This window comes from Tachypleus tridentatus, chromosome 10, assembly GCF_004210375.1.
Source record: "Tachypleus tridentatus isolate NWPU-2018 chromosome 10, ASM421037v1, whole genome shotgun sequence".
In the NCBI taxonomy this organism is placed as follows: Eukaryota; Metazoa; Arthropoda; class Merostomata; order Xiphosura; family Limulidae; genus Tachypleus; species Tachypleus tridentatus.
This window is the reverse complement of record NC_134834.1, coordinates 91,600,178-91,627,953: the sequence shown is the minus strand read 5'-3', so window position 1 is coordinate 91,627,953 and position 27,776 is coordinate 91,600,178. Positions and strand designations below refer to the sequence as shown.

The following is a 27,776-nucleotide window of genomic DNA, read 5'->3' as shown; positions in this document are numbered from 1 at the left end:
CCCTGATCCTGAACTCTGTATCGGTGAAGTTTCGCTGCCTGTGGTCCCTGAGATCAAGTTCTTGGGGTTACCTTTGACTGTAAGCCGACCTTTATACCACACATTAAGCAGTGATGGGTCAAATGCACAAGAGCACTGAACATCCTCCATGTCCTCTCTACTAACAGTTGGGGAGCAGATCAATGTTCTATGTTAAATATATATTGTGCTCTTATTCAATCGAAACTCGACTGTGGATCACCAGTCTATGGCTCTGCCAGACCCTCGACCTTAAGGATGCTGGACCGTATTCATCATCAAGAATTTCGTCTCTGCACTTGGGCTTTTTGCACCTCCCTAGTTCAGAGCTTATACGTAGAATCTCATGAACCTTTTTTGCACTTTTGCCATTTGCAACTGTCTTTACAATATTCTTCGAAACTTCGTTCCTTTCCAAAGCATCCCACCTGGGGTTATGTTTTCCTTCCTCAGTGGGCCATACTTCTTCAGAACAGACGAGTTGCCATTCCTCCATTTGGCCTTCGCGTGCATGCGCAATTGGATGTATTGGGTCTGTCTTTGGATTACATTGCAGTATCCACTGGTCAGCCCATCCCAGCATGGCTTATTACAGTCCCCAAATGTGACATTTCTTTAAGCCATCTGAGAAAAGCAGATACTCCTGATTGGAAATACCATCTTTTATATACTGAACATCTTTCGAACAATCTTTCCATTCTAATTTATACAGATGGTTTCAGATGACTCTGTGGGCTCTGCCATGGTTTGTTGCAGTTTGGTGGTTGCACGTAGAATCCCCACTGCAGCTTCTGTGTTCACAGCTGAACTGTACGCCATTTCTCTTGCCCTGGATCATATTGAAGCTAAGCAGTACTCCAAATGCACTATTTATACTGACTTGCTTAGTTCTCTACTGGCCCTGGAATCACTTCACGTTGGTTCACACCCTGTTCTCGCTGATATTCAAAACTGACTGGCCCATTTATCATTAACATCTACTTCTATCCAGTTTTTCTGGATACTAGGCCATGTTGGTATTCGTGGGAAAGAGCGTGCAGACACGGCAGCTAAATCTATCTGCTCTCGCACTATCATCACTGACCCTATTCCATACATGGACTATGGTCCTGTATTCAAGGCTTGGCTCCGTGCCAGCTGGCAGTCCACTTGGAGTGAGCAACATGACAACAAGCTTTTTCAAATAAAACCTTATATTGGACTTTAGCCGTCTTGCTTTCATAAGGATTGGAATGAGGAAGTTGTTCTAACTAGACTATGCATTGGTCAGTTTTTTAACTCATCGTTTTCTTTTATATGGAACTGATGCACCAGTGTGTTGTTTGTGTAACACTCAGATCACTGTAAGCCACATTTTACTTTCTTGCCATTGTTACGACTCTCAACGACACCATTTTAATACTGTTCAGTCCCAAGGTTTGTCCGTAACATTAGTCAGTGTCATTGGTGATGGTGACACTGTCCACTTTGATAAAGTTTTTAGTTTTGTAAAGGCCATTAATCTTTTTATTGTTGTTTAAGTGTTTTACATTTACACATTAAACCTTTCTTAATGTGGTTCCCTTTTAAGAATCACAATCTCTCTAGTTCAATTTGAAAAGCAGAAAATGGCCGTAACATTAATTAACTGGACACTAAGACTGGAAAGGCCAACTTCAGGTGACTAATGCTGCTGTTTGAACTATCCCTTTGAAATACCCTTGAGTCATCCTGGCGAGTTATTATTACAATTTTGCTGCATGTCTTTTAAAACTTTTATTACTTTACTTTTTGAAAATGGCCATTATGACACATAACCCAGAACCAGGACTGGAAAGACCAACTTCAGGTGATTGACAGTGGTTCTTGCACTTACCTGTTAGTCTTCCTGGTGGATTGTGATAATTACCATTATGCTACAGAAAGTCCTTTACAACTTTTCTTACTGTAGTTTCTCTTTTAACATTATAGACTGGATGTCAGCATTGGTTTTATGCTAATTATGTTTTTAAATGCTGTTTTGTTTTACCTTCATTTCCTTTTATGAATTTTACTACATTTACTTTATTTTTACATTTTTACCGGACGTTTGTTACAAATAGCCTAGCTGCTTTGTGCCATAAAACACTAAATCAACCAACCAAAACATGGCAGAACATGAAGGGAGCACATTCATGTTGGAAGGGATAGTTGAGTAATGAGGTGTTAAAGAGAAAGTTGAATCATTCAATCCCATGATGTATAGTTGACAAGAGTGTAACAGACAGTCTTGAGTAATTAAAATACATTCAGAACCTCATTGGGTACTGATATCTTTGTGGTGGTAGGATGAAGATCATACCATCTTCACCTCAAGTCTCAGAGTCAAGAAGAAACCTAACGTTTGACTCCAGAAACCCACAAGATAGCCTAATTCCAGGATCCAGGAATGTGTCATGCAGAAACCAAGGGAAGTCCATTGCAAACACACAACCTTCACAACTGTAAAATCAGCCTGAAACAACAGAAAGAGGTTGTGTAAACCTTCTGCAACCCATAACATAGAAGACAAGTCAGCAGAGGAAGATGGACAACAGAAAACATATGTGAGAAAATACAATACAAGAAAAAGAAAATACATCCTCTTTCTCCTCTCTGCAACAAATAGAATGTTTTTTTATAGGGCCAAGCTATTACGTGACTACTATTGTTTGTTTTCTTTTGCCCACCTAAGCATTGGTCTCACCTCTTTTCACTTGCTCCAGTCTTTTATTCCCCATTCAATTGCCCCTGGCAATATCTGTCTCATGACACTCTCGACTTACATCAGTACACCTTTTATTCTGGTACTGTATCTAAACATCCTGAGATAATATTGTCATTTTTCCATGACATAGTGTTCTCTAAAGAGTTTTTTGTAGCATGACCATCGGAGATACTTTGAGCATTTTTCATCTTACTTATTTGACTTCCCTATTTAAAAAAAATAAAAAAAATTGTTTTTCACTCTGATATATGGCAAAAGTTCCCAGATTACTGTGTTTAATACAGAGGCAAATCAAATCTGTCCTATCCCACCTTTGATATATAGCATGATATAAAGGGACAGCTGTGCTGTGACCATCACATTTGTCATAATAATATGCTTTGGCCTACTATACTACCAAGTGGAAGTATATCAACACTTTCAGAGAATAAACCTGCTCCTGAAAAAGTGGGGTTTTGGAACAGAGTCTGTGTTCAGCTGGAACAGATACCAAGTTTCTAGGATTTTTCTGACCCTAACTATGGTTCTGGGATATTTATCATTCCTACAACTTTTTTTGAAAGCCTCAGTGATCATCACATCAATTTGATGATGAGTTAGGACCATTTTTAGCATCAGCCTTGATTTGGTTGTCCATTCTGTAGTTTCCCTTTGTCTTGGCTGGTATGTTAGTGGGATTTATTTGGTAGAGGTGCATTGTTTTTGTAGTGGATTTGTCTACCTGCTGCCACCTTCCATGAGTTACGTAAGGCTCCCCTTTCCTTGACTTTTGTGGGCATTCCATAGTCATTGGAATCAAGGGTTCATGATGCTCATCTGCATCTTTTATCTTTAGCTTCTTGAGTTTCCTCTGCTCCTAGAAGTGGTTATAGTTCTGTCCCTGTTCAAATATCCTGATTCCCAACATCAGCACCTATTAGCGTTTTTCACCAGGACTGTAAATGATGAAGTTCCATGTTGCTAATACCTATCTACATATTTTCATAGTGGAATAATCTTGCCATTACTTACATATTGTGTGCAAGTGTCAGATGCTGCAGTTCAAGGATTAGCATCAATATCATGTGTTCTGCTCAATCATATAAGCCTTTTCTCAGCATCTCTTTTTCCTGGGTCTGTGCACACAGCATTGCATGGATGGCTGGCTACTGTTGGCACCATCTACTCAGTTGGCAAAATTTCATTCCCAGTTACTGCTTTCCAAAGCAACCAACCAGATCCCATTATTAGAGCCAAGAAATCTTTGCTTACTTCAAAACAACTTGTCTTCGATCTGGGTATTTTTTTTCAACATGTATCTTAGTCAGCCTCATCCATCTCCTATCAAGCCCCATGCTAGAGAATAAACTGTCCAACTTCTACTCGAGTATCCTTCTCCTGTTACATGGATGGTTCTTTCTCTTTTGGGCTGAGACCAGTAAATCATGAACATCTATCCACTGGATTCCATAGTCTCCTTTTTCAGAATAAACATCTTCATTCTTATGTAGTGACAATACTGTGATAGGTCTTCCTCTGCCACTACCTTGTCCAGAGATCCATTTTTCATTGTTGCTTCACTTGAGGAGTGAGGTGCATTTCTCAGTGGTCAGAAATTCCAGAGCCTAGGGATGGATGACAAGGCTACTATACTTCATATTCACAATTCCATGGTTGTGTTTTACATTTCTTGTCAAGGAAGCATTCATTCCAAGACCTTTTTGCATTTAGTTCTTGGATTTTCTGTATTGAACCACTCTCTTCATATTATCCTACTAACTTGCATTTTAGGGGCAATGAAGTTGTTGGTGGATTGTCTTGGCACAACTGGATTCTTCTAACAGAATGGATGCTTCATCGATGGATTTTCTGTTAGATTTACTCTTGGTTCAAGACATCAAAGATTGATGTATTTGACACTCATTATCATTTTGGTCTTTAATATCTCATCCTCAGGCTTTAGCAACATATCTATTCAATCATAACTGGATAGGATTGCATTTATATGCTTACCCACTGGTTCATTTGTTATCCAACATCCTAGCTATGATTCTTGCAATCTCTTGTGTTCTTTTGATAACATCAGACTAGCTGGCTCAACCATGGTTTCTGCTCTTATGGTACCTTTAGGAGTGCCCACCTCTTCCATTTCATTTTTGGCTATCTCTGTTGAATTAGCCACAATCTCATATTTTACACACATATATCCCACATATAAGTTGTGTGGTTCTTCCCACAGTATTAGTATCTAACTTTTAAGGTTGCCATGCACCTGTTTGAGTCTCTGCATCATCCCACAATGGATGGTTATTAACAGAAATAGTACACTTATTCACAATAGTGTATTGTGAGGAAGTTGAACCCACTTTCTTCAGACATTTTTTTATCTGTTTCTCCAACAAGGGTTTGACATTTTACACAGTTGTCCTCATCAGCTACCTTTCAATACTTAAAGAGAAGGAAAGGAAATTCTTTAAATCCTTAGTGCTCTCCAGCCTCCTTAACTTTTTTTGGGTCATTTTGTTTTCCTAAAATGACTGTTTCTGTTGCTGAACTTGGATATAAAGGCAGCATTACATTCTCTGTCTCAACGTCAGTTTGAATCCATAGTTTCCAGTATCAACTTTTTCATAGGTTTATTTTTTTTATTGCTCCTTACCTTCAGCCATCAGTGGTCTGGCTTGTTTGTACTACATGTGCAGAAGATGCTTTATCATTCTACTCGCACCCTTTTGTACTCAGACAATCCTGCTTACTTAATACACTGGTAGCCACTGAAACAGGTAAGTTCTTTTTACTGATTCATGTGACACCTATTTCTCACCTCAATGACTGATCAGATCCTGATCTTTTGTTATATTTAGTAAGGGCCTTGAAGTGTCATGTTACTTGCACTGAAGCTTTTGGAGATGCTAAATGGCTGCCTTCTATTCATTGGGATCCTTCAGTTTCTTGGGATTTATCCCCAGCTACCTTGATGGGGCAGGCACTAAAATTGATCCATATTGTTTATTTTGTGCTTTTGTTGCAGGTAGAAGACATCTGCAAGTCACATTTTATCATAATCATCACATTTGTATGCCCTTAGCAACCCATTTCAATTGCCAGCTGGTGGACACTGTGCAGGCTGGTATGTTATCCCTCCAGAGTATTTGAGATCGAGATTTTGGTGGGAGTGGCTCTAGCTTATGGGGCAGCCTACTCATAATACCACTTAAGATTTTACACTTGATTGTCTGGTTGGATTGAGAGTGAACCTTCTTTTTTCTTTTGATCAGTATTGGCTCGATCATGGAAGAGTGTCCATTGTCTCCCCATAATTCTGAACTCAGAGTGACCCCATTCTGAGTACTTGGTTGAACAGTTTGTTCCATGTCCTCCCCGTAATTATAGGGAAAAGTGGAATTTACCTTACCCACATGGTTGAGGAGTGAGGATGACTGCATACTTTTAAACCAAAGAAGTTCTATTTCTTCATGTTGAGTATGCCATACAGGATCCCATCATTCCAAGTTCTGGGTGTTTTGTACTTCAGTTTGAGCAGGAGGTTTGTCCACTTCAGTATTGCTTACCTTCTTGTCGCAATTCAGGTGGCTCAAAACACATAAGTCTATAGCTACAGATTGGAATATTTTTACAAGTATATCTATTGCAGTCCAAACACCCTTGCCACCAATGTGGGATTTATAGCCCTATATTTCTAACCACGAGTAGTGAGACCTTGTCTACTTTGTTTGGACCTGGTAAATGGTAATGAAAGATCCCATCCAGTTCCATTCACAGTTCATGATTTAGGCTCCAAGTGAAGTGTATACTTGTTCTGGATGTTGTGCAGTTCTCCCATAGCCCACAACCAGTGCAGATTCATTGTGTCTGGTAATACTTTCATTGGCCCCTTCACCTTATCATTGGGTAATTCTAGCTGTAATGAGACTGAAGGTATGTTTTGGTTAGCATTTGTTTAAGTTGAAAATGTATTTCCAATAATATTCACCTCCTATTACACTCTACTGCCCTTCCTCCCTACTAAGAACCAGTGTTAGAGACTGTAAAATGGGTCAACCGAGAAAAAGCGACAATATCGTCTAAAGAGATGTTTACATACAATACCAGGATAGAGGGTGCATCAGTGTATAGAATGTCATAAGACAAGTACTGCCAAGAGCTATTAAGTGGGGACTAAGACTGGAACAAGTAAGAAGAGGTCAGATCAAAACTCGGATGAGGTGGGCAAAGGAAAAGAAACTCTAGCAGTCAAGTGATAGCTGTAACGTGAGAAGAGATTATAACTGGAAACACATTTTCAATTTAATAAAATGCTAACTTACAGCTAAATGTTGAAATCAAATTATAAAGACCAAAACATCAACCAAATAGGGTCAGGTGTTGAACCAACAATGAAAAAGTTTTCCAAAAGTAAACCATAAGATTCTTATGAATTAATTTATGAAGAACATTGAAAAGTCTTCAGAATTTTCTTTGCTTTACCTTTAAAGTATTTAACTGTACTACTGAAGGAACATTTCTCTTCCAAAATGTTTTAACATCCACTTGGCCATAAGTTCTCAAAGCAACATGAAATTATTGAATAGGCAGGAATCCAATCTGATCTAAAATAAACCTGTTACCCTTGCCACCGTAACTTGTATCTGTGGAAACATTTTGTCCTAAAATATTATGTTTGTTCTTTATTTCTTTTCTTCATAGACACAGTTGCAAGCAGAGGAGAAAGATTAGAGCTCTTGGTGGATAAAACGGAAAATCTGAATGCCACAGTAAGTTTTTTTTTCAGTTAGCTATGCACAGATGTATAAAACTATTTATTTCTAACCACTTTTGGTTTTGAATAATAAAGGAAAATTTAATGTTGCTCATTTTATTTATAAATTTTATGTATGCACCTCAGTTTTATAGCATTCTAATGTAGAAAGTATGGTATTCACTTTCAAATCAAGTAAAATTAACTGTGTAACACTGTAAATATTATTCACTTTGAACCCAGACTGCCAAAAACACGTCACTCTACGTATCTGAATGCCCTTCAAACACTGCAGAATATGCATCATTTATCCATAATTCTTCATTCTCACACCTTTCATGTTCTTCACTGCTTAAGAGTCAGAAAATCTCACATAAACTGCTTTCCTGACCATAACTTAGATATTTTGTTGTTGATTGTTGTGCTGTTAATATTAACGTTTTTGGTAATATTTTTTAAATGAGATTTATTTATCCCTTTTGGAAATTTTATAATTTAGTTGGAGACCTTATAGTGAAATGAAGAATATATCCTTGTTTGTGGATTTTAAGTAAAAGATAGATGTGTGGATGGTACTGTGGTATACTGTTAGATCTACCAATTTCCTTTGGCCAGGCATAACTAGGTGATTAGGATGCTTGACTCAGTTTGTGTGTCATGGGCTTGTATCACCATCACCAAACATGCTCACTGTTTTAGTCATAGGAGCATTATAATATTATGGTCAATCCCCCTATTTGTTAGTAAAATAGTAGCTCAAGAAACTGGAGATGGATGTTGTTAACTAGCTACTCTCCCTCTATCATTTTACAACTAGGGAGTGCTAGTGCAGAAAGTCCTTGATTAGCTCTGTGCAAAATTAAGCAAACAAATAGTTGTTTCATTAATTATTTAGAAATATATCAAATGTGGGTTCAACAGTCTGTATTTCCTATTCAGCTAAACCATCAGGCTAAGTATTAAATGGTGAAACGTAATTTGTCATCAAACTTAATACTTGGCTGCTGAATTCAATTATCTTTTTCAGGTATTTCAAACTGTGTTATCTATTTTTCGTCCTATACATCAACAATGTACTGTATTGAAATATCGACTACTAACTGAGCTTCAGTTCCAAATCGAAGTAATTAATAATGACCAGTACATACTGATTAACTTCCTAATTTGTAGGTGGAGTTCCAGCTCTGTCCAGGTCTGTTTCTCCACTAAGAATAACATTTAACCTTTTGTCAGAGTATTCCAAGAGATGAATAGTTGTTTAGTTTTTCCTTTGGTCAACACATATGTTGCAGTGTTAACACCATTTTTCAGCATCTTTAACTCTCTCACTGTGACCTTAATCTTATGCACCAAACTGAAAACCATCTTGTTGTGGTTATAGTTTTCATATTACAACTTTCAATACAAGATAACTATCCTCCTGAACTTCAGTGAGTGAGGTAGTTGTATGTAAGCAAGTATTTTCAAAAATGGAAGACCTAGGTGGGGTCATCTAGGTTGATTCACTAAATATCTCAGAAAATAGAAAAGATGGGATGTTCTTATTTGTATATTTTAGTTTGCAAATATCAGGAATTTGAGTTTCTAATTCATAAAAATCTCTAGACTTTGTATTTGGACATAAATGTCTAATTTGAACCAAAGCTGCTTTCAGCATATTATGTGACACAAAAAAATTAATATTTACCTTTAAGAAATTAAGTAATATGTAATACTAAAATTGGAATTATACTCTACAATTTGACACCAAACTTATTGGCATACATTCATAAAATAGTAGTTCAATAAATTTTAGAATATAAGCCTATAAATATAATAATATGCCTTTTGACCTCTGATTATTGGGAGACTCATCAGGATATGGATTAACAGTGTGGTCATGCATGTGTACAATGGTGTATGATATCTCCTGGTTTCCTCTAGTCATTGGTTCATTATTGGGAGACTCATCAGGATATGGATTAGCAGTGTGGTCAAGCATGTGTACAATGGTGTATGATATCTCCTGGTTTCCTCTAGTCATTGGTTCATTATTGGGAGACTCATCAGGATATGGATTAGCAGTGTGGTCATACATGTGTGTTATGGTGTATGATATCTCCTGGTTTCCTCTAGTCGTTGGTTCATAAAATCAATATCACACACCACTGTGCACTCCTCACTGACTGAACAATTTCCATATATCTTGTAGACCACTACCTAGCTATATTGCCAACAGCATTCAAACTGACTCTCTGGACTTGACCTCAGAAGTTTCTTATCAGTTAATTGTGGTGTCTATTCAATTGCAGAAGTGTTGATGCTGTTGTAATGGCTTTGACCACTGTGTAGTGTCCAGAATCCAGACATTCAACAAACTAGCATGTATTCTCCGATTGCCAAGATGATCCACTAGCATTTTCATGCTGCTGATGTAAACAATCTGTACTGGTGCAGTATCATTATCTAATTTTTAATCATACTTTCTACAGTTACTTCAATAACATATGATCTATGCATTTAGTGAATGTTTAACAAATATTGTAGTTCCTTTATCATGTGTCATCTTTCACAAGCTGTTATTGTATAAGCAGGTGAATGACTCAGAATATCCTTTATCTGTGATTATACTATTTCAAAATCACCTCTGGTGGTTAAGCAGTGTTAGAGTTTATAATGCTAAAAATTGGGTTTCCTTTGAAGGATCATTGAACATTCTATACCTTCCAACCATGTGGCCCAGAAACTCCACATCCATGCATATCAGTACACACTTTTTTAGTTTAAATCTTAATTTTATATCTTTTGGTGTACTGAAATACTATTTCAGTATTTTCACTAATGGCCTGAAAAGTGTAGTCAGATGTTAAAATTTAATCAACATAGATGAGGCTTATCCTTATTTCTGCCTCTTGAAGTATAAATTCCATTAACTTCATGAAAGTGACATATGAATGATATGACAAGGAATTTATACTGCTTTTACCAAATGCTGAAAGTGTTTTTAAGTCTATTTTACTTGCCTGGTTTGACTGACAGTAAACCAAAAGCCAAATCTGGCATCTTAAAACAACATGATCCTTCCAACTTGTTCAGACATCTCCATGAATCTTGGAGTTCCCATTACCTTCCTTACAATACTTAAGATGATTATTCTGTGTTATTCAAGCCTTTATCACCTACTTGATGTCAATACTCACAACATTTTTGGTATTCAAAGTATTTTTTATTGTGTTAGATGTGCATCACCTGTGTCTGTGTAGTGTATTAATGTTGTCCTTCCTAATAAATGGCCATATGATTCTATGAATATATTACCAATTTCAATGAATAATTTATTTAGTTTATATATATTTTACTGATTACAAATACATAATCAAATCCTTATATAATTACTTCAGATGTTTGGGAAGCCATACATGTGCTTTTGAACATGGTTGGTCAACATAATTTCAGCTTCCATTGTTATGCCAATGACCATTTCAACTAGAAGCTGTAAAAGTGAAAGTTCATAATTATAGACCTACACTTGAGCTGTTTTCATCCCTCAGACAGATAACTGTTTGAATAATTACAGCTTAATTTCTCAATGTGAAATTGTGTTCCTTCTGCCAATTCTTTACTGAAGCAAATGACATCAATATACGAGGCTGCATGCATATCACACTATTTGCATATTCAGAAGCACTACAACCTGTTTATCAGTTTAGTCACTTGAAGTTTTCTGTTTACATGTCTACTCTGACTGGCTTTGGGTAGTTTTGTGTATATTTGGAGTTTACTTGTCACACAAGAGAAACTAGTTGAGGATGTCTGCATCAGGTCCTTCCCTAATGCCTAATTAAGAGTGGAGACAATGATTTTTATTCATTGTGACACACTGCCAATCCAAAATCAATAAAGCACCTCTCAACTTGCATTTAGTTTATTACTATTTACCAAAATGAAACTGTTTTCACTGGGATAGCAGTGTTCTCTCTCTGAGACTGCTTGAAACACAACAAGGTAAGGAAAAGTCCAAATTGCTCCAGTGTCTACTCTACACTTAGTCTCATCTCTTTGTATCATTAACTGTCTGGTTCCATGTATCCTTTACTGCACATGACACAAAATGTAAGTGACTTACATTCAAAATTTTATTAAACTACATTTTGTTTGTGTTATACCAGTTAGTATAGCATAAACTCTTACCTAATAAACCATGTTTTAATAGTGTATAAGTGTATGTTCTTAACTCTACAAGGCAATATTTAAAAAAAAACAACCTAAATTTCCTCTAGTGTGACACACATGACACATTTTATCTTAGTATTTCACCAATCCTATTTTATTCACCACCCCTTGAAAAGGTACAAAATTACATATAAATCACCATCTATAAAATCGTCACTACTCAGACAAACCATAATTTTTATAACATTCAATTTTATTTGGTTGTAGAGCTATCAAATAGAAAATTACACCCCTCCTGCTATACCCACCTGTCACATCCCCTCTCCCCTCTTTGAGAATTTGTTAACAGTTTTCCTGTACATTTAATGCTATATTAGATATAATCAATAAAAAGCTATGGTTTTTGTCTATCAAATGACATATAATGTCATTCCCTGAACAGATAATTGTCAGTTTCTCTTTTAGTATGAGTTTCATTCACATAGCAAAAAAAAAATGAATATGTAATGTGAAATTACAAAGCCAGAAAAATTGTGGCTTTTAGAAGAAATTGTCTGCATTTTGCATGTTATTAGTCTATGTTCTTTGATGCATTATTTATAAATAAAATTTTAGTGCATTACTACTATTAGTGTAAAAAAAATAGGCATAAGTATCTTTGATAATCAACAGCAAGAAAAAAGAAAATTGGATATTTTATTTTTTGTTTTTCATTTTTATACTTTTATTATAAATCTAGATAGGTTAGTTAAAATTAGATTAGTATAAATAAATAAATGTTTCAGGAGACATGCAAGCTTGTAGTAACTCATGAGTAATGTGATATGATAGCATAATATGAGCTGCAAATGCCCTGAGTGATTCACAACTTATGATGGCACAGACAATAATTCGATGAGGTTCAAAGTGCAATAAAACAATAATATTTAATTATAAATATATGTATACTGTTATGAGCCTAAAGCTACATAGAATAAATGAATATAGTTTTGTGTATGATTTAAAGTCATTCTAGAAAGAAAATAAGGGTTATTTAGATTTTTTATTTTTTCTATTTTGAAATAGGGCAGAAGATAATAGGTAATTATATAAATTTTTTACTGAAAAAACATTTGAAATGTACTAAGGAGGTTTTGAGATTTACACAAAGGAAATCTGAGATGAGAAAAGGTATTAATCTTAACATGAAAATTATTTTTCATACAAACTATTTAAAACAAATACTAAGTATGTTCATGTACAAAATCTTTATTTTAATTTATTAAAGAATACTTCACAAAAACTATAACATTTGTATGTGAAAGACAATGTTAACTGAAAGTGCCAAATTTTGGAAAGATATGCATGCTATATTGAAAGTCAGAAGTGTTATACCTACAAAGAGTTTACATGGTTGGTCATATTTATTGAACCTGTGTTGAGAGAGATAAAGACACCTAGCATTTGATGTCAAATATGTTGTTTGATCTAATCACCACACTTCTCATTGCAAGCTTGTGACCATGTGTTTCAATCCAGAAACAAAGTAGTTGGAGTAGCTGCATTTATAACTCACTGTTGACCTTCCTGAATGTGCTGTGTTGTTTGCTAGATGGAATATCCATTCATTCCACTTGCTGACAGCTCTTCATTCACAGCTAGAACAAGGGATTCTTGCCATTATGTTCTAGGTGTCTGTAGGTGCCACTTTCACTTAATATTTATTATAGCCATGACAACTAAACCTGGGATGACTGTCATCCCAAAGGAAACCATGACAGCTTTGTCATGACATCTCATAGTGTCTGTTCTAAGAAACCCATAGTAGCCATCCCAGATGGTCTCAGGACATCTAGATTGATTGATTGTTGTGACCATGATTCATCTTTGCTATCATATCTCCCACATAAGAAATATAACTACAAGTGGAGATGGAACAGCAACTGAGGTTATCTGTAGCTACCACTTGATCTCTTTGTCCTAGCAGGCAGTTGTTCGTCTAAGAGAGAGCCTTTCCTAGTTTTTGCCACACTTGATTTTATATTTTCACCTCAATTGCAGTTTCCTTCTGTCCACTACAAAACATAGTATTCTCAACTAAAAAAATAAGCAAAAACAGAAGTTTTTTTAAAAAGTGAATTAAATTTGTAATCTTCAGGGACATTTACATGTTTCCTCTTTTTCATTTAACTGTAAAAATACTAGTAATAACTTACATTTATACAAATGCACAATTTAATAGTTTAAAGTAATGAAAAACAGTCTTGTTATTTATTTAATACACTTTTGTGTGTAATATGCATGATTGATCAAATACCTTTTTGGATTTCAGTTTACTCTTTGAAATATTTGGATCAGTTAAACATTTCATTTTTTTGTGTCCTCATAACATTTATGGGGAAAAACAGTTTGGTGATTGTGTAAAGCAAGAGTTGTGTTTCAGTTTTAGAAAATATTTTTTTAAGTTTCATATCGCTGAAGCATTACCAAAACTAATTTATTTTAGTGCTTAAGTGTGTATTTGACATTACTCCTGCTCTGGAAGAATACAAGAAAAAAAGTAATTAAAGTTTTGTCTTTGTATAATAAATTAAAATAACTATGATTTTACTGGTAATCAAGAGTTTCATGTGTGCATGCATGGGAAATTTTTTTTTCAAGCTTTGTTAAACTGTAATAATGAAGTTAGGAGTATGGAAATATGGAAGACATCACTGTATTTACATGAAAAACTTTTTAAATATTATTAATGTATGCAAAAATGAAATTCTGAGTAAGGAAATACAAACAACATCAAACACACAAGGGAGGGGTGGATGTAGATAGTACTGTTGATTGTACAGAGAAAGATATTCAGGAAATGGACCTTTCATCCCTCTGACCCCCATTTTAGACAGCCATGTTGTGTTATGGTTTTGTGTGTGAATTTCTTCATTTGTTAGTATGATCTTAGAGTTATCTTGTTAAGTTTTAAAGGTTGCTCCTAATATCCAGTTTTTGAAAGCATTGCTATGTCTTACTAGATAACATGTTCAGTTTGTCATATTTAATCAATCTGGCTCAAAGTATCTTTTGTACGAAAGATATTTGGTGGGCATCGTATGTGGAAAACTTTTAACCCACCGAGATTTAATTTCACAGTCACTGAGATAACCTGCAAAGCTTCCAGGTTCATTCAGACATTCACATGCTTCACCTCATATATGAGGAGTATAGGTAGCTATTTAAATATTTGAATTACTTTAAATACACAACACTACCTTAACAATTTACAATTGTTGTGCATTCAGTTACAAAATACCACAACAAGAAAATGTTTCCTACAACAAGCACAAATATTCCCTCTAACCTTTAAATTAACCATGAAAGTAAAGTTTACTTTTAGACTTAATCTTTTTAATAATTTTATTTCATATCTGTTCTATTTATGTGTTGTATGTATAAGTGTGGGTGGGTGGGTGTATATTCAGATTTATTTGATAAGTTTGTTGTTTGATTGCCTTCTTTTCTCCAAGTTGATCATATTTCATGATGATAACAGTGGTATTAACATTTTTTCTTCAGTTTAACTTGTATTTTGTGATTTAGTTTCAGTTAAAATCAGTAGTTTTTTGTTACTATGTTATTTTTTGTTTTTATTTTTTCTAGTCTGTCTCATTTCGAAAATCCAGTAGAGGTCTTGCTCGTTCAATGCTGCTGAAAAATATAAAGTTGACAATAATCATTATTGTAATTATCATTGTAAGTACAGTTATTGTGCTTAACTTTTTTTTTATTATTTTATTTAGTGTAACTCAACTAAGTTTTATCTGAAGTGTCAATAGTTACCTTTTTATCAAATGTAGGTTTTCTCTGAAATAAATTTGTAAGAGTATTTCATAACCCACAGTAAAGTACTTAATGCAAATAGATTATCCTCTATCCTGAACACTTTGTCCAAATGTCATTTATCAGTGTTGAGAATCCTTGGCAAAAAATAGAGAATTCTTTATTTCCCAAGTATTCTCATTGAAACTAGAAATAAAAATGTGCATTGGTATTATAACTATAACAAGTTTAATGTTTTTGGTAAAATACTTTGCTCATAAATTAGAAAACTTCTGAGTTTATTTGAATTAGCAATATATGTTCTAAACTCTTTATTTTATTTTTTTTACACATACATACACACACAAAGCACACACTTTATATTCCAAAGTTAACAATTTATTTTTGATGGTTTGTTGAACAGGACCACAAAAAGAGCTTAGAGATTGTTTTCTTGTTTTTTTAAAACTTTCCAACAAAAAACAGTTAGTCACATTGCTTTAAAATTGTTAACTGGGTATATTTATATCATTAGTGGGTATTGTTAAAGCAAACAAACAATATTTCACATGCGTATGACATAACATAACAAGCTAATGTTTATGAATTGCAAGGTATCTGTTGGTTATTTTAGCTTTTCACATTGTTTAAACTAAACTAAAGCTATAAAATAAATACAAACCCTACTATATATATAGTAGTTATAAAATTCATTAAGTTAATAAAATTAAATATATATGTAATATAGGGACGACTTGAAATATGCTTCAGTTAAACTACTTACTTGAAATTCCAGTCATTTGTAATGTTTATTCATTTCATATATTTTTTTTTGTTATACAACTATTTTCTTTCCTGTATTTGATATTATGATTGTTGGACATAATTTCTTTTTTCTTTGGTACAATTTTATGCTAGCTCCCATCATGTAACACAATTATTAATTACCAGTAAAGAATGTTTCAAGATAAAAGCTATCAGATATTATTCTTTAGCTGAATTACATCCTCATTTTGAGCATACATTTACTGCACTTTTGTTTTGTCAAAAAGAGAAAAATTGTTACTATTATGTATTTTCATCTTGTGAATTTTAAGTAAATTTCAACAAAATAAATGCAAAAGATCTGTTTTCTTTCATAATCTTCAGTGTGTAATTTAACTTGATGTTTAAGAAAAAACAATCTATTTTGGCAATTATGTTGTGTGTTTGATTGCTGAAAACTAAAATTCCTAAACAAATACCTCCTTCTTTCCTCTGATATCAATAATGAAATCAAATGAAGTTGTACGACCAGGTTCTTTGTGATTTATGAAGTAAATAATTCAGACAAGAACAAATTATTTTTATATGAATTTAAAAATAACAAATTTTCTTATTGTTTTTTAGTTGACTAAACACATAACCTGTACAGTTAGTGACAAAAATGAAATTAATAAGCTAACAAAACATATGTTTATATCAAATCTGTAATAAGTCAAATGAATTCTTATGACAGAGTCCAGTTTATAATTCAAAACCTCACATATAAGCAGCCCAGCCTACATCCATTTGACAAAGGAGCTTCTTATCCATTGCTTCTTAGAATTGAAAATATCATTACCTTTTATTATATCCAATACATTTCATTATACAATAAGAGGTTTGTAAGCAGCCAGCTTTGTGAAAATTCCCATCTAATCTCACTTGATTGAGTTTATTATATTCAATATAAATTTGCATTTTAGCATGAATACTTCTAATGCTGATGTGAATGAAGAACCCTCTCACACAGAACAAACTACTGCCATTCCCATTGGAAGTACCTTATTTGTGGGAGATGTGACAACTGTCTTCCCTTGTGTAATGGGATCCATTATGCTACCAAAATTTTCTGCTCCTGTCTGTTCCACTCATCCATTCCCATTATTTTGAGCCTCAAACCATTTATGAAACTACTCTACTTAATGATCCTTATACTTCCTTAACTTTCATCACCTTATTGGTGTGTACAATTCTTCTTCTACTCCATTGTCCTTTGACACTTTCTGTTGGCTTTTGCATAAACCTTCTACTTCTGATTTCTTTGTATTTTTTCATCTCTCCTCCTTGAGTTCATCTTTGCTAACATGGTTTTATGTCTCATTTTCATATCCCTCGGTGTGGATTCTTGTACGTGGTGAGGGGACCTCCCAAGGAAGGTTCTATTCTTTCACTTTACCTCCTCTGGGCTCTAAACATCCACCCACGTGTTTGCCGTGCGTAGCAACCCGTGAAGGGGAGGAGAGGATCCTGGTGGCTGAGGGGCCCAACTCTAACGCACCACTTTGGCCTTGAATTCCTGTAGATGGGCAGCCTTTGGGTGGCCCCTCCTTGGGTCAATCGGCTGGTCCACTTGGGCTAGAGTCAACCCTGGCGTTGTTGCAATGTCCTTGCATGACATTGTAGTGCATCCTCTCGTAGGGCTCCATGGTGGGTAGGGTCAGTTGGTACCGAAATTTTCCTTTTTCCTATGGATTCTCCTTCAAAAAATTTAAATAAAATAGTGAAAAAACAGTTAATAGGTAAACGACCACGTCTTGAAGACTGAGCAGGAGTATTCAACATCTGTAACACACATGCCTCATTTTCTTATATTACATTCTCTTTCATAAAAACCATTAGGGCAAATGTCCCCCTTTTATATTCAGAAGGGACTAGAGGGTCTTGCTGGCTCTCCAAAGTCCGTAAAGAAGCTTCGATCTGGAGACATATTGGTTGAAACATCCACAACCCAACACAGTGAACTCCTCTTGAATTCAAAGGCAATTGGGGATATACCTTTTGAGGTTACCCCTCATGCTACCTTGAATTCGTCACGAGGAGTTATTGTTGAGAGGGATTTGAAGAACATCCCCGAGTCAGAGATTCTCGCTGGTCTCTCCGCTCAAGGAGTTTTTGCAGTGAGGCGCATCTCCACTCGCAAAGATGAAGTTACACTGCCGACAAATAACCTCATTTTGACATTTACATCACCACTTGCACCTGCCACCATCAAGGCAGGTTATCTAATTTGCAGGCTACGGCTGTACATTCCAAATCCTCTCCGATGTTTCCAATGTCAGATGTTCGGCCACTCTAAGACGTCATGTCGTGGTTCCCTGACATGTGCTCATTGTGGTGGCAAGGACCATGATGCCTGTGAATGTGACATGGACCCACATTGTGTCAAATGCAATGGTTCTCACCCTTCCTACTTTCGTTCTTGCCCAAAATGGTTGGAGGAAAAAGAGGTGCAGCGTTTGAAAACAACACATAACATTAGTTATCCTGAGGCTCGGGAATTGCTGTCCGCCACTCCATCTCAGACATATGCTGCTGCACTTTGTTCCACAACTACAGTGGGAGTGCAGACAGATCTCTCTGTGCCTCCAAGAGAATCGTTTTCAAAACAAATGAAAAGCCTTTTGACCTCTGTAGTTAAAAAGGTCGATGAATCGACTTCCACACCCATCTCTGTTCTTCCCATACATTCCAACAAACCTTAAGATCCATATCCTTCAGTTTCCAATACAGGCATTTCTTCTTATACATCTTTTTCTCCCACCCTAAGATGCAAAACAATCATTCGTTTGCATCCTCAGTCACTGGAATCTCCTTCCAATAACAAAGACCTGCCCAATTGACCCAGGGCAGGATCCATGGAGGTCGATAGACCTCTTCCAACTAAGGACAGTAAGGAAAAAAAGACGTGGTTGTAAACAGAAGGATTCTCCAGCCACTTCGCCTACTCATCGTTAAAAATGACCACATTGATACAATGGAACTGTTGAGGTTTACATTTTAATCTGGATGATATCAAAACTCTGATTGCTTCCTACCATTGTGTATGTCTTTTCTTACAAGAAACATTTCTGAAACCTGCTGATACAGTCACCATTCAGCAGTTTTCTCTGTACAGAAATGACAGGCTGTGTGATGGACGAGTACATGGAGGGGTGGCACTCTTGGTTGATCAGCATGTGCCCACCCTGTCTTTGTCACTTAACACACCCTTGGAGGCTGTAGCCATCCGTGTTTCCTTGGGTCATACCATCACTGTTTGTTCTCTCTACCTGCCCCCTGGAGAAACATATGATCAATCAGACCTTGATGCTCTCGTTGAACAGTTGCCGTTTCCATTTCTAATCCTGGGGCACTTTAATGGACATCATCCCCTCTGGGCAAGTGCTGTTATTGATAGAAGGGGTCACTCTGTAGAGCGTATGCTCTCAGATCACAATCTTTCTCTTTTCAATACTGGTTCTTCAACTTATTTTCATGCACCTAGTCAGTCCTTTACTGCTATTGATCTCTCGGTTTGCTCCCCTTCATTATTTACCCATTTTCCATGGAGTGTTGACACTAATCCACTAAGCAGTGATCATTTTTCTATACTTTTGAGAGAGACTGGCGTGGTCAATGTCACCCTACCCGCGTGCCCCAGTTGAAGCTGGATCAGGCAGACTGGTCCACTTTCACTGCTTTCGCAGAACTTGATCCTGCCATCAATAGACGACTGTGTGTCAGCAGTAAACGACTGTATTATACAAGCAGCTGCTCAGTGTATTCCTAAAACCTCCACACGTTTTCCACGATATCCTCATTTGTGGTGGAATCCTGCTTGTCACTTGGCACGGAAGGCTCAAAAACGGGCCTGGGATACTTTCCGTAGATATCCCACACTTTCGAACTGCATCGCTTTCCAAAGGGCCTGTGCACAAGCTAGGTGGGTAAGATGCCAAAGCCAGAAGGAATCTTGGATTAAGTTCACACCTGGCATATCTCATGTCCAGAGCATCGCCGATACTCTAGGTGAAAGCTTTTGCCGGGTATCTAGCACTTCTGCTTGTTCCTCCACCTTCTTGGCCATCAAGACTCAGGCAGAACATTCATTTCTTTCCTTTTGAACTGACTGTCTTTTTGACTATAATTGTCCCTTTACACTGGTGGAACTGAAAATGGCCCTTCATCGGTCAGGCAGTACATCTGATGGACCTGATGATGCACACTATGACATGCTGCACTATCTCTCTCCTGCTTCTCTTGATATTCTTCTAATTGTTTTTAACCGGATCTGGCAGGAGAATGTTTTTCCTGATGCTTGGTGCCAGGCTATTATCTTACCTTTTTCTAAACCTGAGAAAGATCCCAAGATTCCTTCACACTACCGTCCAATTGCTTTGACAAGCTGTATCTGTAAGACCTTAGAGAGGATGGTTAATGCTCATCTTATTTGGTTCCTCAAATCAAACAACCTTCTCTCGCCCACTTAGTGTGGGTTCTGACAACAGCACTTCACCACAGACCACCTAATTGAACTTGAAACATCAATCAGAAAAGCCTTTCTCAAATGCCAATGTCTTGTTTCAATATTCTTTGACATTGAGAAGGCTTATGACACAACATGGAGGTATGGCATTTTGCGAGACCTCCATATATATGGGTTACGTGGCCATTTACCCATGTTTATTAAAAAAATTTTTAATGGACAGGAGATTCCAAGTTTGTGTGGGTTTGACACTTTCCCATTCTTTTGTACAGGAACTTAGGGTCCCTCAGGGCTGTGTTTTGAGTGTCACACTGCCATCACTGAACAACTCCCTCTCACAGTTGCAAACGGGCTCTGTGTTGACGACTTTCACATCTCGTGTCAGTCGTTGAACATGAGATATATTGAGGAGCAACTGCAAATTGCCCTCAAACATGTACTGAAGTGGACTACTGCAAACAACTTTAATATTTCTCTCTCTAAAACTGTTTTCATGCACTTTTGCTGCCAACGGGGTATCCACCCTGATCCTGAATTCCATATCGGTGACGTTTCGCTGCCAGTGGTCCCTGAGACCAAGTTCTTGGGGCTTATCTTTGACTGTAAGCTGACCTTTATACCACACCTATAGCAGCTACGAGTCAAATGCACAAGAGCACTGAACATCCTCCATGTCCTCTCTACTGCCAGTTGGGGAGCAGATCGATGTTCTATGTTAAAGATATATCGTGCTCTTATTCGTTCAAAACTTGACTATGGATCAATGGTCTATGGCTCTGCCAGACCCTTGGCCTTAAAGATGCTGAACCCCATTCATCATCAAGGACTTCGACTCTACACTGGGGCTTTCCGCACCTCCCCAGTTCAGAGCTTATACGTGGAATCTCATGAACATTCTCTGCACCTTTGTCGTTTGCAACTGTCTTTACTGTATTCTTCGAAACTTCGCTCCTTACCAAAGCATCCCACTTGGGGATGTGTTTTCTTTCCTCAGTGGGCCTTACTTTTTCAAAACAGAAATCTACCATTGCTCCTTATGGCCTTTGCATCCAGGTGCAATTGGATGAATTGGGTCTGTCCTTGGAAAACATTGCAGAATCCACTGGTCAGCCCATTCCCCCATGGCTTATTACAGCTCCCAAATGTGACCTTTCTTTAAGTCATCTGAAAAAGGCAGATACTCCCAATTGGAAGTACCATCTTTTATTTACTGAACATCTTTTGAACAACCTTTCTATTCCAATTGATACGGATGGTTCAAAATCAGGTGACTGTGGGCTCTGCCATGGTTTGTTGTGGTTCAGTGGTTGCGTGCAGAATCCCCTCTACCCCTTCTGTGTTCACTGCTGAACTGTATGCCATATCTCTTGCCCTGGATCATATTGAAGCTGAGCAGTTCTCTGACTGCACTATTTATACTGACTCCCTTAGTTCTCTGCTGGCCTTGGAATCACTTCACGTTGGCTTACACCCTGTTCTCACTGATATTCGAAACTGACTGGCCCATTTCTCATTAACATCTACTTTTATCCAGTTCTTCTGGATACCAGGCCATGTTGGTATTCGTGGGAATGAGCTTGCAGACATGGCAGCTAAATCTATCTGCTCTGGTACTATCACCACTGTGCCTATTCCATACATGGACTATGGTCCTGTATTCAAGGCTTGGCTCCGTGCCAGCTGGCAGTCCACTTGGAGTGAGCAACATTACAACAAGCTTTTTCAAATAAAACCTTATATTGGACTTTAGCCGTCTTGCTTCCATAAGGATTGGAAGGAGGAAGTTGTTCTAACTAGACTACGCATTGGTCAGTTTTTTAACTCATCGTTTTCTTTTATCTGTAACTGATACACTAGTGTGTAGTTTGTGTAACATTCAAATCACTGTAAGCCATATTTTACTTTCTTGCCATTGTTATGACTCTCAACGATGGCACTATTTTAAACATGTTCTGTCCCAGTGTTTGTCTGTAACATTGGACAGTGTTCTTGGTGATGGTAACACTGTCCACCTTGATAAAGTTTTTAGTTTTTTAATGGCCATTAATCTTTTTAACCTCATTTAAGTGTTTGATATTTATTCATTACATCTTTTTAATTGTGTTTCCCTTTTCAGAGTCTCTATCTCTCTAGTTCAGTTTGACATAAAATGGCCAGAACATTAAATAACTCGACACCAGGACTGGAAAGGTCAAATTCAGGTGACTAACGCTGCTGTTTGAACTACCCGTTAGTCATCCTGGTGAGTTGTTATTACACTTTTACTGCATGTCTTTTAACACTTTTCTTACTTTATTTTTTGGTACTGGCCATAATGACACATAACCCAGAACCAGGACTGGAAAGACCAACTTCAGGTGACTGAGGATGGATCTTGTACTTACCTGTTAGTCTTCCTGGCAGGTTATGATAATTACCATTCTGCTACAGAAGGCCCTTTACAACTTTGTAGACTGGATGTCAACATTGGTTTTATGCCAGTTTCTATTTTTAATTTCTGTTTTGTTTATACCTTTGTTTCCTTTTACGAATTTTACTACATTTACTTTACTTTTACCTTTTAACCGGACATTTGATTAATCGTAATTACGATTTTGCTATATGTCTTTTAACACTTTTCTTATTTTACCTTTTGATAATGGCTGTTATGACAACATAACCTGGAATCAGGACTGGAAAGGCCAACTTCAGGTGACTGATGGTGGTTTTTGTACTTACCTGTTAGTCTTCCTGGCAGGTTATGATCATTAACATTTTGCTAGAGAAAGTCCTTTACAACTTCTCTTACTCTGCTTTCTCTCTTAACATTGTCTGTTTTTCAATGATGTTTTGTTTAACCTTCATTTCCTTTTATGTATTTCACTACATCTAATTTATTTTTACCTTTTTACTGGACATTTGGCACATATAGCCTAGCTGCTTTGTGCCATAAAACACTAAATCAATCAATCTCATTTTCTTACACTAACTTCCTCCAGTGTTCTACCCTTTAAGTCAGATTTTCAATCTTTGCAGTCACCTTTGCCAATTTGTGAGCCATGTTTGTTAAATTATTATCTTGTACTTCCCTTTCTAATGTTTACTTTTCCTGTATGCATGAATTTCTTCCACATTTCTTCAATATCTCTCCTCTATTCACTTCTTACTGATAGCTCTTCTCGATTCTTCTGATCTCCTTCCTCGGAATCTATACCTCACCTTTTTTGCTACCATGGCCCATTCCATCTCTTTTGTTATTGGAACATTTTTGAAAAGGCTAATTTTTGATCTCACGCCTGTCTGCCTTCCACCTTTCTCCAGAACCTTAATTTTGCCCCATTTATTTATGATATTAAAGCTTCAGCTGTCAACTACCAATCTCTTTTCACATTTTTTTTTTCTGCATTGTCTCAACTTCAAATCAACAGCTTTACACCTTGTCCTGGTCCTTATCTCATTCCCTATCCTGTTACTGTGTCCTTTTCTTTCTGTACTTTTCATCCCACTTCCATCCTATGTCTTACTAGCCTTATCGTTAAAGACCATCATGTCTTTTTTTGTCCCCTTCATTTCCAACATCTCTCCTTCATCTCTCACTTGATCCTACACATCTTCAGTACTTTGAGATGGAAATTTCAAAATTACAAGCCATTAAGAGGGTTCACCTGTCTGTATTTTTACTCCCACCTTTCTGTTGTCAGACCTGACATGCATTGTATATTGGCACTAGTCACACAATCTGAGGGCCAGTGGTTCTTATCTTTGTGACACCAAACATGCTTACTCTTTCATTGGTAAAAAGAGTGGCCCAAAAGCTGATGGTGGGTAGTGTTGACTATCTGCCTTCCCTGTAGTGTATCACTGCTAAATTCGAAGATGGCTGTAGCAGATAGACCTCATGCAGTTTGCACAAAATTCAAAGAGTGTCATTCAATTTTCATCCTCTCTTTTGTTTTGTGGTTATCACATAATTTTCTTGGGTGAATTTATTTTTTTCTCTCTTTCTTTATTAGTCATTTTAGCTTGTCCTGTGGATGTCTAAGATAAGTGCTTTGGATGCATTTCTCCACATCCCAATTGTCCCCTCCTCTTTGTGTTTTTTCCTATTCATTCTCCAGGATTGCATTTCTAGTTCCATACTCTTCCATTTCGTATAACACTTGCAACCCTGTATTATTTGCTTTTTGTTTCTCTTCTCATGTGTCTTCTTTATGTTCTTGAGAATGCATTTTATCTTGGTAACAGGCTTCTCCTTGTCCGTTCCTAGCCATAAACCTCCCAACAAACCTGCGGAAGGCTACTCAGTTTTCCTGTTCCTTCTTCACCCTAACCCTATTTCTTATACACTTGGAATTCTCTTCATCTCATATTGGCTGTGCTCAACTTTCTCTCATTTCCTTACTGGATTTTGAATGTCTAGTTCCATATTTGCACCTTGCATTCACTTTCTGCACTAGGAATTATTTCTTCTTTGTGGTCTGTGGCTTCTCTGAATCCTTTTCATCTACTTGGCCATATATATGTGTCTGCTACAGTAGATGTTTCATAACTAATGGAACCTATGGTAATTTTTAAATTGTGAGTGTACAAGTACTTTCTTAATTCACAATTACCATAGGATCTCACTTTTAGAATATGCTTGCCCAAAATCTGCATTGAGCCAGGATAACTGAAATTGCTCATACCATCAACCTTGGCCTTACAAGTTTCTACTATGAGATGTTTTATTATGCAAGACCATTTGAGGTTTACTCAAACTGTTTATATACACACACATACCTACCTACCTACCTTTATATTCTCGATGCAGAAGTTATTCTTCTGGAAACAAAACCAGCACCAGGGTGGCGTTTCTACTCACTTCTTTGGCTAGTATGTGCTGTCTTTCAAACGTAAGGTAATGATCTGGACACATTCTTTGTGTTTTCCCTACAATAATTTCTTTCCCCTGTCAAGTGTAGGGAGGGGAAACCTTCATAGAGAATCCTGACAGACTAGGGCCCAACCACTGGGGTAGAATAAAAGGTCCCTCAGTAGTGAGAAGTGAGGTTGAGGTTATACCAGAGCTTAGTATGTGTGTGTCACCCCATACATGTAACTATGATATGTTACAATCTTCAAATAGACTGATGGTACAACTCACTAAACCAGTCCTTTTATACATATCTTATTAATTCTATATTCAAAGTTTGTTCAGTAGGGTTTAGATGAACACAATTAAAATAAGTGATGTATCACTCTTCTATCTTGTTCTCACAGCAGGCAAGGATACCTTAGTGATTGATGGTTGAGTAGAAAGTTATATTAATATCTATACAGACATATCTCACACTACTCTCCTCCTGCAGTTGGCATGAGGCTTGTAGTGACTGATAGTAGAGGAGATAAACATGGATACCCTGCAGTTGGCATGAGGCTTGTAGTGACTGATAGTAGAGGAGATAAACATGGATACCCTGCAGTTGGCATGAGGCTTGTGGTGACTGATAGTAGAGGAGATAAACATGGATACCCTGCAGTTGGCATGAGGCTTGTAGTGACTGATAGTAGAGGAGATAAACATGGATACCCTGCAGTTGGCATGAGGCTTGTAGTGACTGATAGTAGAGGAGATAAACATGGATACCCTGCAGTTGTCATGAGGCTTGTAGTGACTGATAGTAGAGGAGATAAACATGGATACCCTGCAGTTGTCATGAGGCTTGTAGTGACTGATAGTAGAGGAGATAAACATGGATACCCTGCAGTTGTCATGAGGCTTGTAGTGACTGATAGTAGAGGAGATAAACATGGATACCCTGCAGTTGTCATGAGGCTTGTAGTGACTGATAGTAGAGGAGATAAACATGGATACCCTGCAGTTGGCATGAGGCTTGTAGTGACTGATAGTAGAGGAGATAAACATGGATACCCAGTGGCATGAGGCTTGTAGTGACTGATAGTAGAGGAGATAAACATGGATACCCTGCAGTCGGCATGAGGCTTGTAGTGACTGATAGTAGAGGAGATAAACATGGATACCCTGCAGTTGTCATGAGGCTTGTAATGACTGATGGTAGAGGAGATAAACATGGATACCCTGCAGTTGTCATGAGGCTTGTAGTGACTGATAGTAGAGGAGATAAACATGGATACCCTGCAGTTGTCATGAGGCTTGTAGTGACTGATAGTAGAGGAGATAAACATGGATACCCTGCAGTTGGCATGAGGCTTGTAGTGACTGATAGTAGAGGAGATAAACATGGATACCCTGCAGTTGGCATGAGGCTTGTAGTGACTGATAGTAGAGGAGATAAACATGGATACCCTGCAGTTGGCATGAGGCTTGTAGTGACTGATAGTAGAGGAGATAAACATGGATACCCTGCAGTTGGCATGAGGCTTGTAGTGACTGATAGTAGAGGAAATAAATATGGATACCCTGCAGTTGGCATGAGGCTTGTAGTGACTGATAGTAGAGGAGATAAACATGGATACCCTGCAGTTGGCATGAGGCTTGTAGTGACTGATAGTAGAGGAGATAAACATGGATACCCTGCAGTTGGCATGAGGCTTGTAGTGACTGATAGTAGAGGAGATAAACATGGATACCCTGCAGTTGGCATGAGGCTTGTAGTGACTGATAGTAGAGGAGATAAACATGGATAGAGGAGATACTTATCATCAGTTCCCTTCTTTCACAATTGGTCTTTGGCTCATTAAGTCTAATGGTAAAGGAGATTAGCACACAAGATACATTCTGAACAAATACCAACCTCACTATAGATATTGGCTGTCCAACAGCACTTGTGTCTGAACACTCAGATTGTCATCAACCTATTCCACCCATCCTTGCAATATATTTATAATTTGTCTCTTCTATTCTCCTATATGGATGAAAAGTATATCCTGAACAAGATGAGATGGGGTATCCCACAGGTATGCATCTATAGATCCTCAGCCTTGGGGTGCTTTCTGAATATAGCTCACCTAGGTAATCTTTACATGGACCCTTCACCATCTTAATGTGAGATTTCAGCTAGCTATTCTTTGTGAAGCAGTGAGTATTCATTTAGTGAATCCACATTTTCCTTATCTAAAAGTGTATTTGCAATAGATACTCCCCTCTT

At 37.1% G+C, this 27,776-nt stretch overlaps 1 protein-coding gene across 4 annotated transcripts in view; it reads left to right on the top strand.

Moving 5' to 3' along the window:
* LOC143229852 (vesicle-associated membrane protein 7-like) overlaps positions 1-27,776 on the top strand; it is a 48,620-nt gene that overhangs the window by 14,657 nt on the left and 6,187 nt on the right. For all 4 annotated transcript variants that reach the window (XM_076462690.1, XM_076462687.1, XM_076462688.1 and 1 more), the window contains 2 exons: positions 7,430-7,497; positions 15,261-15,353. In XM_076462690.1, the coding sequence (XP_076318805.1) occupies positions 7,430-7,497; positions 15,261-15,353 (161 nt within the window). The remainder of the gene's footprint in view (positions 1-7,429; positions 7,498-15,260; positions 15,354-27,776) is intronic.